Genomic DNA, 16,796 nt, shown 5'->3' on the forward strand with positions numbered 1-16,796 from the left:
TATAAGGTAGTTGTTGGGGAACTGTTAGATTACTTGTTAGATCTGTGTGTATTAGGTAGTTGTTGGATAATTGTTAGATTACTTGTTAGATCTGTGTGTATTAGGTAGTTGTTGGGGAATTGTTAGATTACTTGTTAGATCTGTGTGTATTAGGTAGTTGTTCGGGAACTGTTAGATTACTTGTTAGATCTGTGTGTATAAGGTAGTTGTTGGGGAACTGTTAGATTACTTGTTAGATCTGTGTGTATTAGGTAGTTGTTGGGGAACTGTTAGATTACTTGTTAGATCTGTGTGCATTAGGTAGTTGTTGGGGAACTGTTAGATTACTTGTTAGATCTGTGTGTATTAGGTAGTTGTTGGGGAACTGTTAGATTACTTGTTAGATCTGTGTGTATAAGGTAGTTGTTGGCAATTGTTAGATTATTTGTTAGATATTACTGCACTGTTGGAACTAGAAGCACAAGCATTACGCTAACACTCGCATTGACATCATGTGTATGTGACCAATACAATTTGACTTGAAGTGTTCCCATGTTACAGTATATTGATCGTTCTGGGGCTGCTTTTCTCCAGCTCTTTTGTCTCAGATTTGTATTCAGCCTTGGTGAAGTGGGCATACAAATATCCTGTCAGAATAAAAAAGACCTTCCTCTTTCTTCCACTTTTTTGATTTCCTCCTATTTTTCCCCCCTGCTACTTTGTAAAGAAGACCGCTTCAATTAATTGTATTTGCGCTCGCACACTATTGAATTTGATTGAAAGAATATGCCAGGAGAGGGCAAGGAGACATGGGCTTTTAATGTTGTCTGCTTGGAAAACCTGTATTTCGCTTTTTCAATCAAATTCAGTAAATACAATTATCGATAAGTGTTGTCATAGAAACATGCTTTGAATGAAGGTGTCCTTCATCCTCGATTTGTTCTCTGGAGAGATTGAATTACCTGCTCCAGAAGAGTAATTATGCTCTTGTAAAGAATGGTTGACAATTGTCCCACTGCCTTGCCTACAGACATACAAATGGATGTCCCCTAAGCATCAAAGTATGAAACGAGGGACATGATGAGTTAAGTCTGACTGCAACATTTCTGCAATATATTTGGACTATTTCCACAACATTAGATGGAATGAACATCATTCATAAAACAGTGGTGGATTTAGGTATAGGCGGCATGGGCAGCTACCCAGGGCGGCATGGGCAGCTACCCAGAGCGGCATGGGCAGCTACCCAGGGCGGCATGGGCAGCTACCCAGGGCGGCATGGGCAGCTACCCAGGGCGGCATGGGTCGCCCGCACCCAGAAACTTGGAATGGTGACATTTGTGCGATCGTTTTTTCTATCGCTCGTTTGCACGTCACATCATTGATACCATGTCACCGTGTGGGACTGTGGGTCAATTAACATTGTCGGAGTGGGCGTCCTGATTCTAGTTTGTGAGCTTGGCAGGCTACTGCCTGGGAAGGTTTCCCACTCAGAAGTACAAGATGGAGAGGGGGGCAGGGGTAGGTTGACCTCAGTTCTCCCCACTGGAAGCCCGAGGTAGGGGGAGCGGGGGAATCAATCAAATAGTGCACCTCTAACTTCGTACAGTACTAATGCGATTTTAAAATCAGTCACACTATGAAATGCTACCAAATGAACCACAATTCATTCATAATACTGTAAAAATATAGTTTGACAGACATATTGTTGCAATTTTTCTGGTTTGCGCGAAATCGTTAAGAATAATATAAAACCAGTCTGCACACCACCAAGGTGAATTGGTTTAGTCTTGACTCTTGGTTGACAGTGTTGGAGGATGGGTAATGTAGTCTTGAGTCTTGGTTGACAGTGTTGTGGGATGGGTAATGTAGTCTTGACTCTTGGTCGACAGTGTTGGGGGATGGGTAATGTAGTCTTTGACAGTGTTGGGGAATGGTTAATGGTCTTGACAGTGACAGTGTTGGGGGATGGGTAATGTAGTCTTGGCTCTTGGTCGACAGTGTTGGGGAATGGTTAATGTAGTCTTGACTCTTGGTCGACAGTGTTGGGGGATGGGTAAAGTAGTCTTGACACTTGGTCGACAGTGTTGGGGGATGGTTAATGTAGTCTTGACTCTTGGTCGACAGTGTTGTGGGATGGGTAATGTAGTCTTGACTCTTGGTCGACAGTGTTGGGGGATGGGTAATGTAGTCTTGACTCTTGGTCGACAGTGTTGGGGGATGGGTAATGTAGTCTTGGCTCTTGGTCGACAGTGTTGGGGGATGGTTAATGTAGTCTTGACTCTTGGTCGACAGTGTTGGGGATGGGTAATGTAGTCTTGCTCTTGGTCGACAGTGTTGGGGGATGGGTAATGTAGTCTTGACTCTTGGTCGACAGTGTTGGGGAATGGGTAATGTAGTCTTGACTCTTGGTCGACAGTGTTGGGGGATGGGTAATGTAGTCTTGGCTCTTGGTCGACAGTGTTGTGGGATGGGTAATGTAGTCTTGACTCTTGGTCGACAGTGTCGGGGGATGGGTAATGTATTGATGCTCAAGTGCCAAATCAACACACATGTTTATTTTTGCCTTTGTTAGTTATTTTTGATATTTCTGAGTCTTATTTTTGTATACATTTTTATATTTATATAGTTTTAAATGTTATGATTATTTATTTGGTGTTGTTCCAAATGCGCTGAAGGGGAAGGGGGGTTCCGCCCAGGGACCCATACAAGCTAGAACCGCCACTGCATACAGTATCCACAGCTCTTTCATCATCTTATGTCACTTTCATACATCAACCAATCAGAAACAAATGCATCACCGTTCAGCATGATAAGACGATGCACCTCCATGATTCCAACCCACCACAAAAGGGAAACAACACACCATTCCAAAAATACATTCCCAGAATCCCATGCAAATCACTTGTGCCCATAGTCACGTGGCATGGCGTGCTGAGCCAAGACCCAGCTGTGGGCATGGACATGGCTCCCCTGCTCCATTGCCATAGCAGCTCGCGTGCCTGCGGGGGAGGTGGAGACACAGGTGGTATCGAGCCTCTGTGGCGGGAATCTTACTAAACATACCCTCTCCGCTGGCGTTAACCCCTTCATGAGTGGTCTGGTCAGGGAAAGACCATAACCTGTGGATTTCACCTCCATACCTATGCCTTTTCTAATTGTCTCTCGGATCGCTGCAGTGAGGTCCAGGTGAGGTTGACTAGTGGAGATACAGTATGAGCTACATCAACGGTGTTGAGCAACAGCTGTAGCCAAGGCATTTCATGGAAGGTCACAGTCCTGTAGGTTCTATAGCAAATCAACTGAATCCCTTCTTTATACAATACCGAAACTAGAATGATAGCGAACCCATAATATCTACTCCGATCACTTTGAGGAACATGTTTCTTGCCTAATCCTTAATGAAATGAGACATGCAATCTATCAAAAAAAAAAAAAAAAAAGTAAAGTAACATCCGAAACCAAACAGTACACGTCAATCCATCTATCGACCAATCTATATTACGGCAATCAAGTCAATCATTCACTCCTGATCCGTCTGTTTATCTGGTTCTGTTTGCCTCAGACACAATCTACTTTATCTATCAGTTTACTGCATCCATCTCCTGTGTCTGTCTCTCAATCTCTCTCGCCTCCTTGCTCGCCTGTTTGGAGGTCAGCCCATTCCGCACCAAAGGATACTGAACTGGTACTCCCGGAGAAGGAAAGGTTCATTAGCGAGAGAGACAGAGACAGACAGAGAGGCAAGAGAGCGCGAGAAAGACAGAGCGAGAGAGACAGAGAGCGAGAGAGCGAGCGAGACAGCGAGCGAGAGAGACAGAGAGCGAGACAGAGAGCGAGACAGAGAGAAACTGGGGCTGACTTCACAAACCTGTTCTACTAACACACTGAAGCCTCAGGAACAGAACATCCAATCAATCAGAATAAACCAAATTACAACACAGTCAAAACAAAACTACATTACCTATTGGGGGAAAAAGCACAAGCACAAAGCAAAACACAGTGCTATCTGGCCCTAAATCGACAGTACACCGTGACTACTTGACCATGATTACTGATCAAAACCTTTAAAAATAAAATAAAACATGACAAAGTACAGGCTCAGTGAGCACAGCCTTGCCATTGAGAAGGGTCGACACAGGAAAACTCTTGTGGTGGACCTTGCGAGACAGAAACAACATCCAATTCTACATACCAATTAGGATCTGGCTACAAATTATTTAATCAGTTATAGAACCCATTGCCCTTTATGGTTTTGAGATCTGGGGTCCGCTCACCAACCAAGAATTCACAAAATGGGACAAACACCAAATTGAGAGACTGCATGCAGAAATATCCTCTGTGTACAATGTAAAACATTAAATAATGCACGACGAGCAGAATTAGTCCGATACCTGCTAATTATCAAAATCCAGAAAAGAAACGTTAAATTATACAACAACCTAAAAGGAAGTGATTCCCAAACCTTCCATAACAAAGCCATCACCTAGAGAAAGATTAACCTGGAGAAGAGTCCCCTAAGCAAGCTGGTCCTGGGGCTCTGTTCACAAACACAAACAGACCCCACAGAGCTCCAGGACAGCAACACAATTAGACCCAACCAAATCATGAGAAAACAAAGAGAGAATTACTGAGCAAACTAGAATGCTATTTGGCCCTAAACAGAGAGTACACAGTGGCAGAATACCTGAGTACTGTGACTGACCCACAATTATTAGAGACACATATTTCCCTCAGATTACACAGACCCACAATTAGAAAACAAATCCAATGTTGATAAACTCCCATATCTATTGGGTGAAATACCACAGTGTGCCATCACAGCAGCAAGATGTGTGACCTGTTGCCACAAGAAAATGGCAACCAGTGGAGAACATTGAAATATAAGCTATATTTATGTTTATTTATTTTCCCTTTTGTACTTTAACCTTACAACACTGTATATAGACATAATATGACATTTGAAATTCTTTTGGAGGGTAACGTTTACTGTTATTTTTTGTTGTTGTTTATTTCACTTTTGTTATTTATTTCACTTGCTTTGGCAATGTAAAAATGTTTCCCATGCCAATAGAGAGAGCGAGACAGCAGACAGAGCGAGACAGCAGACACAGAGAGACAGCAGACACAGAGAGACAGCAGACACAGAGAGACAGCAGACACAGAGAGACAGCAGGCAGAGAGAGACAGCAGGCAGAGAGAGACAGCAGGCAGAGAGAGACAGCAGACAGCGCGCGACAGCAGACAGAGCGCGACAGCAGACAGAGCGAGACAGCAGACAGAGCGAGACAGCAGACAGAGCGAGACAGCAGACAGAGCGAGACAGCAGACAGAGCGAGACAGCAGACAGAGACAGCAGACAGAGCGGCAGCAGACAGAGAGGGCGAGACAGCAGACAGCAGACAGAGACAGAGCGAGACAGCAGACAGAGCGCAGAGAGGACAGCAGACAGAGCGAGACAGACAGACAGGGCGAGCGCGACAGAGACAGAGCGAGACAGAGAGGGCAGACAGCAGAGACAGACAGAGCAGACAGCAGACAGAGCGCGACAGCAGACAGAGCGCGACAGCAGACAGAGCGCGACAGCAGACAGATCGAGACAGCAGACAGAGCGAGACAGCAGACAGAGCGCGACAGCAGACAGAGCGCGACAGCAGACAGAGCGAGACAGCAGACAGAGCGAGACAGCAGACAGGGCGCGAGAGCGCGACAGAGAGGGCGAGCGCGACAGAGAGGGCGAGCGCGACAGAGAGGGCGAGCGCGACAGAGAGGGCGAGCGCGACAGCAGCGACAGCAGACAGAGCGCGACAGCAGACAGAGCGCGACAGCAGACAGAGCGCGACAGCAGACAGAGCGCGACAGCAGACAGATCGAGACAGCAGACAGAGCGAGACAGCAGACAGAGCGCGACAGCAGACAGAGCGCGACAGCAGACAGAGCGAGACAGCAGACAGAGCGAGACAGCAGACAGAGCGAGACAGCAGACAGAGCGAGACAGCAGACAGAGCGCGAAAGAGCGCGACAGAGAGGGCGACAGCAGACAGCAGACAGAGCGCGACAGCAGACAGAGCGCGAGAGAGCGCGACAGAGAGGGCGACAGCAGACAGCAGACAGAGCGCGACAGCAGACAGAGCGCGACAGCAGACAGAGCGAGACAGCAGACAGAGCGAGACAGCAGACAGAGCGAGACAGCAGACAGAGCGCGAGACAGAGCGCGAGAGAGCGAGACAGCAGACAGAGAGAGACAGCAGACAGAGAGAGACAGCAGACAGAGCGAGACAGCAGACAGAGCGAGACAGCAGACAGAGCGAGACAGCAGACAGAGCGAGACAGCAGACAGAGCGAGACAGCAGACAGAGCGAGACAGCAGACAGAGCGAGACAGCAGACGGAGCGAGACAGCAGACAGAGCGAGACAGCAGACAGAGCGAGACAGCAGACAGAGCGAGACAGCAGACAGAGCGCGAGAGATCGCGACAGAGAGGGCGAGCGCGACAGAGAGGGCGACAGAGAGGGCGAGAGCGACAGAGAGGGCAAGCGCGACAGCAGACAGAGCGCGACAGCAGACAGAGCGCGACAGCAGACAGAGCGAGACAGCAGACAGAGCGAGACAGCAGACAGAGCGAGACAGCAGACAGAGCGAGACAGCAGACAGAGCGAGACAGCAGACAGAGCGAGACAGCAGACAGAGCGAGACAGCAGACAGAGCGCGACAGCAGACAGAGCGCGACAGCAGACAGAGCGAGACAGCAGACAGAGCGAGCCAGCAGACAGAGCGAGACAGCAGACAGAGCGAGACAGCAGACAGAGCGCGGCAGCAGACAGAGCGCGGCAGCAGACAGAGCGCGGCAGCAGACAGAGCGCGACAGCAGACAGAGCGCGACAGCAGACAGAGACAGCAGACAGAGAGAGAGAGACAGCAGACAGAGAGAGAGACAGCAGACAGAGAGAGAGAGACAGCAGACAGAGAGAGAGAGACAGCAGACAGAGAGAGAGAGAGAGACAGCAGACAGAGAGAGAGAGAGAGACAGCAGACAGAGAGAGAGAGAGAGACAGCAGACAGAGAGAGAGAGAGACAGCAGACAGAGCGTGACAGCAGACCGAGAGAGACAGCAGACAGAGGGAGACAGCAGACAGAGCGAGACAGCAGACAGAGCGAGACAGCAGACAGAGCGAGACAGCAGACAGAGCGAGACAGCAGACAGAGCGAGACAGCAGACAGAGCGAGACAGCAGACAGAGCGAGACAGCAGACAGAGTGCGAGAGAGCGCGACAGACAGGGCGTGACAGACAGGGCGAGCAAGCCAGACAGAGCGAGCAAGCCAGACAGACAGACCGGGTCACTCAGACAGAGCGAGCGAGCCAGACAGACAGAGCGAGCCAGACAGAGAGAGCATGCCAGACAGAGAGAGAGCAAGCCAGACAGACAGAGCGAGCCAGACAGAGCAGGTGGGCGACCCAGACAGACAGAGCGGACGGCCCAGACAGACAGAGCGGACGGCCCAGACAGACAGACAGAGCGAGTGAGCGAGCCAGACAGACAGACAGAGCGCGACAGAACGAGCACGAGAGAGCGTGACAGACCGAGCCAGCCAGACAGACAGACCGACCGACCGACCGACCCAGACAGACAGTGAGCGAGTGAGTGAGCCAGCAAGAGCGAGCCAGCCAGCCAGAGCGAGCCAGCCAGAGCGGTTGAGACGGACAGAGCTAGCCAGACTGACAGAGTGAGCGAGTCAGACAGAGCGAGAGTCAGAGCGAGTCAGACAGACAGACAGACAGAGCGAGAGAGAGTCAGACAGACAGACAGACAGAGCGAGAGAGAGTCAGACAGCCAGAGCGAGAGAGAGTCAGACAGCCAGAGCGAGAGAGAGTCAGACAGACAGACAGAGCGAGAGAGAGTCAGACAGACAGACAGACAGAGCGAGAGAGAGTCAGACAGACAGACAGACAGAGCGAGAGAGAGTCAGACAGACAGACAGAGCGAGAGAGAGTCAGACAGACAGACAGAGCGAGAGAGAGAGTCAGACAGACAGACAGAGCGAGAGAGAGTCAGACAGAGACAGACAGAGCGAGAGAGAGTCAGACAGACAGACAGACAGAGCGAGAGAGAGTCAGACAGACAGACAGAGCGAGAGAGAGTCAGACAGACAGACAGAGCGAGAGAGAGTCAGACAGACAGACAGAGCGAGAGAGAGTCAGACAGACAGACAGAGCGAGAGAGAGTCAGACAGACAGACAGAGCGAGAGAGAGTCAGACAGACAGAGCGAGAGAGAGTCAGACAGACAGAGCGAGAGAGAGAGAGTCAGACAGACAGAGCGAGAGAGAGTCAGACAGAGCGAGAGAGAGTCAGACAGACAGAGCGCGAGAGAGTCAGACAGACAGAGCGTGAGAGAGTCAGACAGACAGAGCGAGCGAGAGTCAGACAGACAGAGCGAGCGAGCGTCAGACAGACAGAGCGAGCGAGAGTCAGACAGAGCGAGCGGGCCAGACAGAGCGAGCGGGCCAGACAGAGCGGGCCAGACAGAGCTGGCGAGCGAGCGAGCGGGCCAGGCAGAGCTGGCGAGCGAGCGGGCCAGGCAGAGCTGGCGAGCGAGCGGGCCAGACAGAGCTGGCGAGCGAGCGGGCCAGACAGAGCTGGCGAGCGAGCGGGCCAGACAGAGCTGGCGAGCGAGCGGGCCAGACAGAGCGAGCCAGACAGAGCGAGAGAGACAGAGCGAGAGAGACGGTCAGAGCGAGAGAGAGAGAGAGTCAGAGCGAGAGAGAGAGAGAGTCAGAGCGAGAGAGAGAGAGAGTCAGAGAGAGAGAGAGAGCGAGAGAGAGAGCGAGAGAGAGTCAGAGCGAGAGAGAGAGTCAGAGCAAGAGAGAATGAGACAGAGCAAGAGAGAAAGAGACAGAGCAAGAGAGCAGAGAGAGAGGGCAGAGAGAGTCAGAGCAAGAGAGAAGAGAGAGTCAGAGCAAGAGAGAAAGAGAGAGCAAGAGAGCAGAGAGAGAGGGCAGAGAGTGAGAGAGAGATCAGAATAGCATGATTTGTGACCTGTTGCCACAAGAAAAGTACAACCAGTGAAGAACAAACACCATTGTAAGTAGAACCCATATTTATGTTTATTTATTTTCCCTTTTGTACTTTAACTATTTGCACATCGCTACAACACTGTATATAGCCATAATATGACATTTGAAATGGCTTTATTATTTTGGAACTTCAGAGACTAATGTTTACAGCTCATTTCGTTTATTGTTTATTTCACTTGCTTTGGCAATGTTAACATATGTTTCCCGTGCCAATAAAGCAATTGAATTGAATTGAATTGAAATTGAGAGAGAGAGAGAGAGAGAGAGAGAGAGAGAGAGAGAGAGAGAGAGAGAGAGAGAGAGAGAGAGAGAGAGAGAGAGAGAGAGAGAGATGGCAGAGTGTCGCTAGATAATTTTCTGCAGTGTGCCTCCCAAATGCATGTAAAAGCATTGTTTGATACACCGTCATTTAATAAGGCACGCACCTTCCAAGTTTAGTTTTTGCTTAAGCGACAACAGGGAATGAATTACGTGTAGCCCCTATGCTTGTGGGAAGTGAATATTCTAGGGTCAGGCATTAGTGCAATCACATAACAGAACTCTGAGAACTCTTGATATTTCACCTCTGAGAACAGCAACTGGCTTCGATGTTATAGACTGGAGGCCTCATGGATATGCATTTCAGCTGAGATTCAGAGAAAAAACTTAATTGAAAAACAGCAGGTAAAAGCTGAAATTTTCACTTGTGACATTTTAAACTAGGCTGTTGATGACCCGGCACAAATAATTATCTTAGCGTGCCAAAATTATAATTACGACTTTTAAAGAACGAATATCGTAGGGAATAAATGTAACTTTCGTTAAAAAAAAGAGTTACGGCAAATTTAATCAGAGCAGTCACATGGCCAGCTCGCAGTTGTAAATGAGAACTTGTTCTCAAGTGGCCTACCTGGATAATTAAAGGTGAAATATATATATATATATATATATTTTTTTTTTCAATTAATCTCTGTCTTTACAAAGATAACTGGTACCGTACTGACACCGACTAAGAGCAGACTAAAAAGGCAAATAACTCTTAGTGCTATTCACAACTCGTCATAGAATTACATAGAAAATAATGTAATATCTAACATAGAGCAGAAACTAGGGATAACAGTTGCCCTGAAATACGATCTCCTTGAGAAAAAATAACCCAATCACGTGAAAGCAAACTATTTTTTGGTTATTTTATTTTTTTAAACGCAAACCCTTTTTTTCCTTCCACTGACCCGAAAATAGTTGAAATGTCTCGTAAAACAACAACGTTACTGCAGTTATTACATTTTCCCCACAGCTTGGTGTGAGGCTGTCTACTTGATTTCTCTCTCATTTGAGGGGTTTAATCAAGAAGTAAGATGACACATTGAGGCATCATGCTCCATAGCTAATTATCACCAACCCACACGCTCTCCATGGTGCTAAAATACAACGTAAAACGATACATATACTTCCTCCTTATTTACTCTGCTCTTTACTCTCCAATTAAAAGAGGCCGCCAATTATAGTGTCAAACAATCTAGGAAAAAGTTTCAAGTTACTTGCAGGTTGGCATTTCGTTGAACGGTGTGTATCGTGTACATAGGACTACTAAAAAAAATAGATAGAATAGATTGCTTGACACTAATTGGTGGGCTCATAGGCCATAATGTGAAAAATATGCCAAATGTTAAGACATATTGCAACACTGAAATGTGATCAAATGAATAGATCTTGAACAGTGTTTCACGGACTAAAAGCAAAGGATTAGTGTGCTCTTTGAGAACATTTTCATGACAACAAACCATACATCTATCCAACACACATTCTCCTCGTCAACAACCTCCTCTTGACTTCTCCTGCTATCAAAACGACTGCCAACGCTCGTACCGTCTACCATTTATACCCATAACAGGTTACACTTTTTGGGAGGGGTTAGTCCAGACAGTATGACCATCTGTAGAGCATTTACAGGTGGACTATCAACAAACTATCTGTTGAGAAGTAAGTGTTTGCTAAGGTTACGCTAGAATCACTGTCAAGGTTAGGGTTGCGTTTAGGGTTGGGTTAAGGTTAGGGTTGGGTTAAGGTTAGGGTTGGGTTAAGGTTAGGGTTGGGTTAAGGTTAGAGCTATGATTAGTAGACCGTTAGTTGAAATAACTGAATTACCAACAAGCTAGTGACAGACATGAAACAGAACAGATGGAAAAGAGAATAAAAATCTGTCCTACCCGGTTTACTGTCCAAGGCACCAAAGTCCAGTGAGTACTTGACCACGTGGTAATTGTTCCACACGTACAGCAGGTTGTCCCGTGGGTTGTAATCCACGGCGGCGATGTACTGGTATGAGTTGGGGAAGGGGATGTCCAGGAAGCCATCTTTACTCAGCTCTGTGTTGTAGATATAGTCGATCTTGTTCCCTGTCGCCTCGTTGTCGTCGTCTTCGTAGACCGACTTCACCACGTATAGAATACCGCAGATCATGAAGGCGTTGGATGCCGAGCGCTTGTCGTAGGCGGTATCCCAGGTTCCTTCTACGCGGAGAGTATATGGGTTCAGTTGGCTGATGACGATGCGGCCGTTATTCTGCTCCGTGGCGTAGATGACCCACAGGCCGTTCTCGTCCACGGCGAGGTCGATGTCTGACTTGCCACCCCAGCGGTATGGCGAGGTGTCGTGGTAGTTGGCGCTGCCAATGATGGCCTCGCCACTCTTGATGCGTGTGCGCAGGTCGAACTTGACGATGTTGCGCGTGCGCTCCTTGTTGAAGAACAGAGCGCCATCATACACTACGAAGCCAGTGCCGTCGACGCGGTGCGGCAGCTTGTACGTGGTCGTGGGTCGCCCGGCTATGAAGTCCTCTTTGGAGGAGTACTCGGTCAGCGTGTCCGTGCGGTATGGCGTCCAGGGCATGTAGTAGATCTTGTCGGAGGCCTGGAGGGGGTCTTTACACCAGGCACCGGATTGGTGGTCCGACTCAAAGAGGTGTTCGCTCTGGTACACCCCTCGCAGCAAGCCGGGGCACAGGAATACTGAGGAGCCAAAATGGAGGACAGACAAAATGCAGAGAGTTACTTTGGCATGAATTAGACTTCATTATTGGACTACGGCAACTAGAAGGAGAAAGGACAAAAGAAGGCTAGTGTAAAAGGAAGTCACTGCTTTTACCTGATGAGGATAAGGTTTACAATGCATTAGTTCTTTAATAGTTCATTTATGTAGGGTAGACAACAAATCCGACAGGAAAAATAGTTGTCAATGTTGCTTAAATATACAATGAACGAGGTATGAGAGTATTATGATTTCAGAACATGCACGCACGCGTACCCACACTCGGCTAGCTATCCACATATTTACAATAGGCATGTAATCAGTGACATGATCAGTGTAATACAAACATCAATCCATTCCATACACTTATTTCACCCATGCCAACTCCTCAGTGCTACTGTATCACTGGTTTAATAAATAACATCTAATAGGGAATGTCTAATACACACACATTAAAAGATTAGGATAAATAGCTCAAGCATAATTATTGGCATTTGGGGCCCAGAAACACAATAATGACTATATTACTACATGAGAATATTTTTCCATTATTGAGATATCTTCAGTCTGTGGCATCATGATTTACAATGCCCCTGCATTCTAAACTAATTATACCCTAACTGGTTTGTACTGAAATCGTATGAAGTAATGCAGCATGAGTCGATAGCGTGCATCCCTTGCCGAAGGTGATTCTGTTTCAAGATGGATTACACTTTGACCGCCGACTGAGTCGATTTCAAGTTAGCCGTCGCGATAAAAAGATTACATTTGAATTTAAGTCCTACTCATACGAATGTAACATATGGAGCACGTCATTTATTTGGACCGAGAGACAACAACATACATACATAATTATCTCAAACGGGATCATCGACAGCGTCTTGAAAAGTTATCTTTTTGTAATGATGTATATTCACTTACGTTCCCTTAAACAGACTCATGTACCGTTTAGAAAGTAACATTAGCACAGAATCTGTTAAACGTACGGATAACTCAATAAATTAGGATTGAAGGTAAGAAGGTTTGAAATACTGTCGGTCTACACTTTTAAAAAAATAGTGATTTGACCATAGCATGAGATGCTAAGAGCAGTGCTATTGTCAAGCGCTAGACGAAAGCAACAAAGAATTAAGACGACCTAACATTTCCACCCAAGTTCGTTAGGATTCGGGGTGCGGCACATGAGCAATAGCAACAAATGGAAAGTGGACGAAAGCTTCTTAATTTATGACAGGTGAGCGGCCTGACACCCCCGATGACAGGTGCTCCTGGGAACTCAGGCAGAGGTCAAAAGCAGTGTGTTCAGAGAAGAAAAACAACAATCCCGACTCCCCTGTCATCTCTTAAGATTAAACATGTCTACCTGCATGTAAATAACATACCGTGATGCCTCCCATCGCACACATCTAAACTAGCACACAACCAAAATGCTAAGAGGGTCTCTACGGCTTAATAAGGCTTTCCGAACCTAGCATGCCCGGTAGGTAGTCCTTTACTGAAAGGAAATTGGGTCTGCATCCTAATCGGCACTTTGTTCCCTATTTAGTGCACTACTTTCAACCAAGGACTATAGGTCAAAATGTAAAGCACTATATAGGGTAGAGGGTTCATCTGGGACGCAGCCTGCGCTTTGGAGAGTTGATATTTGATCTATGGGTTAAGGTTATATGAGTGCACCCTTAGCTTTAAAACATGACTGTCTCAGGGGCCAGGACCAAAACAACTGCTAGCACAACACTGGGGCCCAGGTGCAGTAGTAGGCTATCTTATCATGCACGGTAGTATTCCAATAATATCTGAACATGTGGGTGTCTTTGTGCATTCTGCCATATTGACTGGGAGTCCCTGAAGGTTATAACATCATCATGTTAGGCCTATATATAATCTGGAATGCTGACAGTTTATTGAGCGAGGCTATTGATTGGCGTCCACGCCTCTCGCCTTTAAAATGATGCTGCTGGCAAACATGAACAGAATAACTTTCAATTACCTGGGAAAGATGTGTTCTGGATAGATGCATATAGTAGAAGAAAGATATGGCATGTATTACTGCAGTCAGATGAAAGATAGCTATGCTACGGCGTGTATTACTGCAGTCAGATGAAAGATAGCTATGCTACGGCGTGTATTACTGCAGTCAGATGAAAGATAGCTATGCTACGGCGTGTATTACTGCAGTCAGATGAAAGATAGCTATGCTACGGCGTGTATTACTGCAGTCAGATGAAAGATAGCTATGCTACGGCGTGTATTACTGCAGTCAGATGAAAGATAGCTATGCTACGGCGTGTATTACTGCAGTCAGATGAAAGATAGCTATGCTACGGCGTGTATTACTGCAGTCAGATGAAAGATAGCTATGCTACGGCGTGTATTACTGCAGTCAGATGAAAGATAGCTATGATATGGCGTGTATTACTGCAGTCAGATGAAAGATAGCTATGCTACGGCGTGTATTACTGCAGTCAGATGAAAGATAGCTATGCTACGGCGTGTATTACTGCAGTCAGATGAAAGATAGCTATGCTACGGCGTGTATTACTGCAGTCAGATGAAAGATAGCTATGCTACGGCGTGTATTACTGCAGTCAGATGAAAGATAGCTATGCTACGGCGTGTATTACTGCAGTCAGATGAAAGATAGCTATGCTACGGCGTGTATTACTGCAGTCAGATGAAAGATAGCTATGCTACGGCATGTATTACTGCAGTCAGATGAAAGATAGCTATGCTACGGCGTGTATTACTGCAGTCAGATGAAAGATAGCTATGCTACGGCGTGTATTACTGCAGTCAGATGAAAGATAGCTATGATATGGCGTGTATTACTGCAGTCAGATGAAAGATAGCTATGCTACGGCGTGTATTACTGCAGTCAGATGAAAGATAGCTATGCTACGGACTATATACGAACCGCCGATGCTCAACGTAGTTTTTATTTTCAGGTGAATCGTGACAAACATGTACATCACTTCGACCATCTAAAAGCAGTGCGACTGTTAAAACACTTGACACGACATTTGCTATTTCCCCAAAATCTAAAACACTAAAAAAAAATGTGTGTCTGTACTGTTGAAATAACCTTTGCCTCGCGTGAACGTCTTAAGAGTTTCGTCATAGGTTCTGTATTCTAACGTTTTTTTGTTGTTGGCAGTGTTTGGGTCTAGACTGACACTAGCACTTTGTACATTGTCAAAAACGGGACTACTATTTACATGACCCATGATGTCACTCGATGTGTGGACCCCCCTTTTATAACAAACGAACACAGTCGTCATTGTATGTCCCTCTCCCATGAATCCGATGATCATGACAATGAGTTTGGTTTCCATGCAAAACATGCTAAAAGCCTGCACTTAAAACGCATTGTGGTACAGTTTTAATGCTTAGTAAGACTTTTCCTACTAATGTCTTATGGCGTCTTACCGACATGTCCTACCACTAGGACACACATTGAATTAGCAGACATTGGAAGGTCAATAAAGAGCAGATGACGTAAGAGAATAGCTGCTATGGCAACCCCCATCACCAAGCAAAGCATGAACCCCAATGAAGTCTCGAAAATAAAGGAGTGGGCAATTAGTTACCTTTTTGTTCCACTTCTATTTTAGGCATGAGAAGGAGAGAAAAGGAGAGAGAGATACAGAATAGATTAATGATGCGATAACTGGCAAAAGAGTCAAGTTTACTTCAGCAGGTCAAACACATTGGAACATTAGCACTGTGGATGATGAGGCTGCTTCGTGGTGGAGTAGTTGGAACAAAACATGCCATCGCAAAGCGTTGGGAAGGAAACGTGTCGCTTGTCACACAGCCTGTGGGGGAAGAGAGAGATTAAATCATATCTTTAGACATGTGAATTGTGTGAATGCGGCTTTGAAGTGACGACAACTCCAAGATAGGGGGAGAGCGAGAGAGAACGGTAATTAACTTGATCAGAAGTCAACTCCAGATGTGTTCATTAAAAACAGTAGAACATATGGTTGCGCACTGTACAGACTCCTTCAGTAGTCACACGAGGGGGAAAGAAGAGCGCCACGTGCAGATCGGAAGACAGAAAATCCACAGCAGCACATCTTCTATTTTGAAATTGATAATTGGTGATTTATCACCTGTGGGTTGATAAAGGCTATAACAATTAGCATATGGCCATCTCCATTCTAGTGATATCAGGATAAAGACACAAAATTAAATCATTTTGTTCACATGGCAAATTCCCCTGGTACGTGCAAAGATGTCGACAACCATCACAAGAGTAATTGGTCAATCAATCATAACGACATGGAAGAAGTGCATGTGCAAACGTTTCTGTGCCATTAACTTGTATTACCTACAGATTTCTGTTGCCACTCAACCTCATCGCTTATTTCAGGTCTTCTGGTGGAGAGTGGCAGGACTTTAAAGCCAAGTGTCATGTAGCCTTGTTAGCCAGCCATGCGTGTCAAAGACTGTCGAGCGAGACCAAGTGTAATATTATTGTATGGTTTGAATTTTGAACTTGATTCAGTATTGGCATTGTCACACATCAGCCACCTACTGCTACTAGCCTTGCCGCAGACCCTTATTCTATCGCACACTGATTGCAAGCAATTGGAATCCATGATTGTGTGGACATGTCCTGTTGTCGATGCCTGTGGATGCTGGTCTGAAAGGGCTTGTTGACTGATCTAAGAATGGCAAACAAGTCTAAATGTAATATCAATACTGTATATAGCAAAGTGATTGCAGCAATT

General features: G+C 46.4%; 1 protein-coding gene across 6 annotated transcripts in view; it reads right to left on the reverse strand.

The window, feature by feature from the left end:
• Positions 1-16,796, reverse strand: part of LOC115138076 (adhesion G protein-coupled receptor L3-like) — a 421,820-nt gene that overhangs the window by 191,875 nt on the left and 213,149 nt on the right. For all 6 annotated transcript variants that reach the window (XM_065025470.1, XM_029674495.2, XM_065025469.1 and 3 more), the window contains exon 6: positions 11,244-12,044. In XM_065025470.1, coding sequence (XP_064881542.1) covers positions 11,244-12,044 — 801 coding nt within the window. The remainder of the gene's footprint in view (positions 1-11,243; positions 12,045-16,796) is intronic.

Source organism: Oncorhynchus nerka, linkage group LG12 (assembly GCF_034236695.1).
Source record: "Oncorhynchus nerka isolate Pitt River linkage group LG12, Oner_Uvic_2.0, whole genome shotgun sequence".
Taxonomy (NCBI): Eukaryota; Metazoa; Chordata; class Actinopteri; order Salmoniformes; family Salmonidae; genus Oncorhynchus; species Oncorhynchus nerka.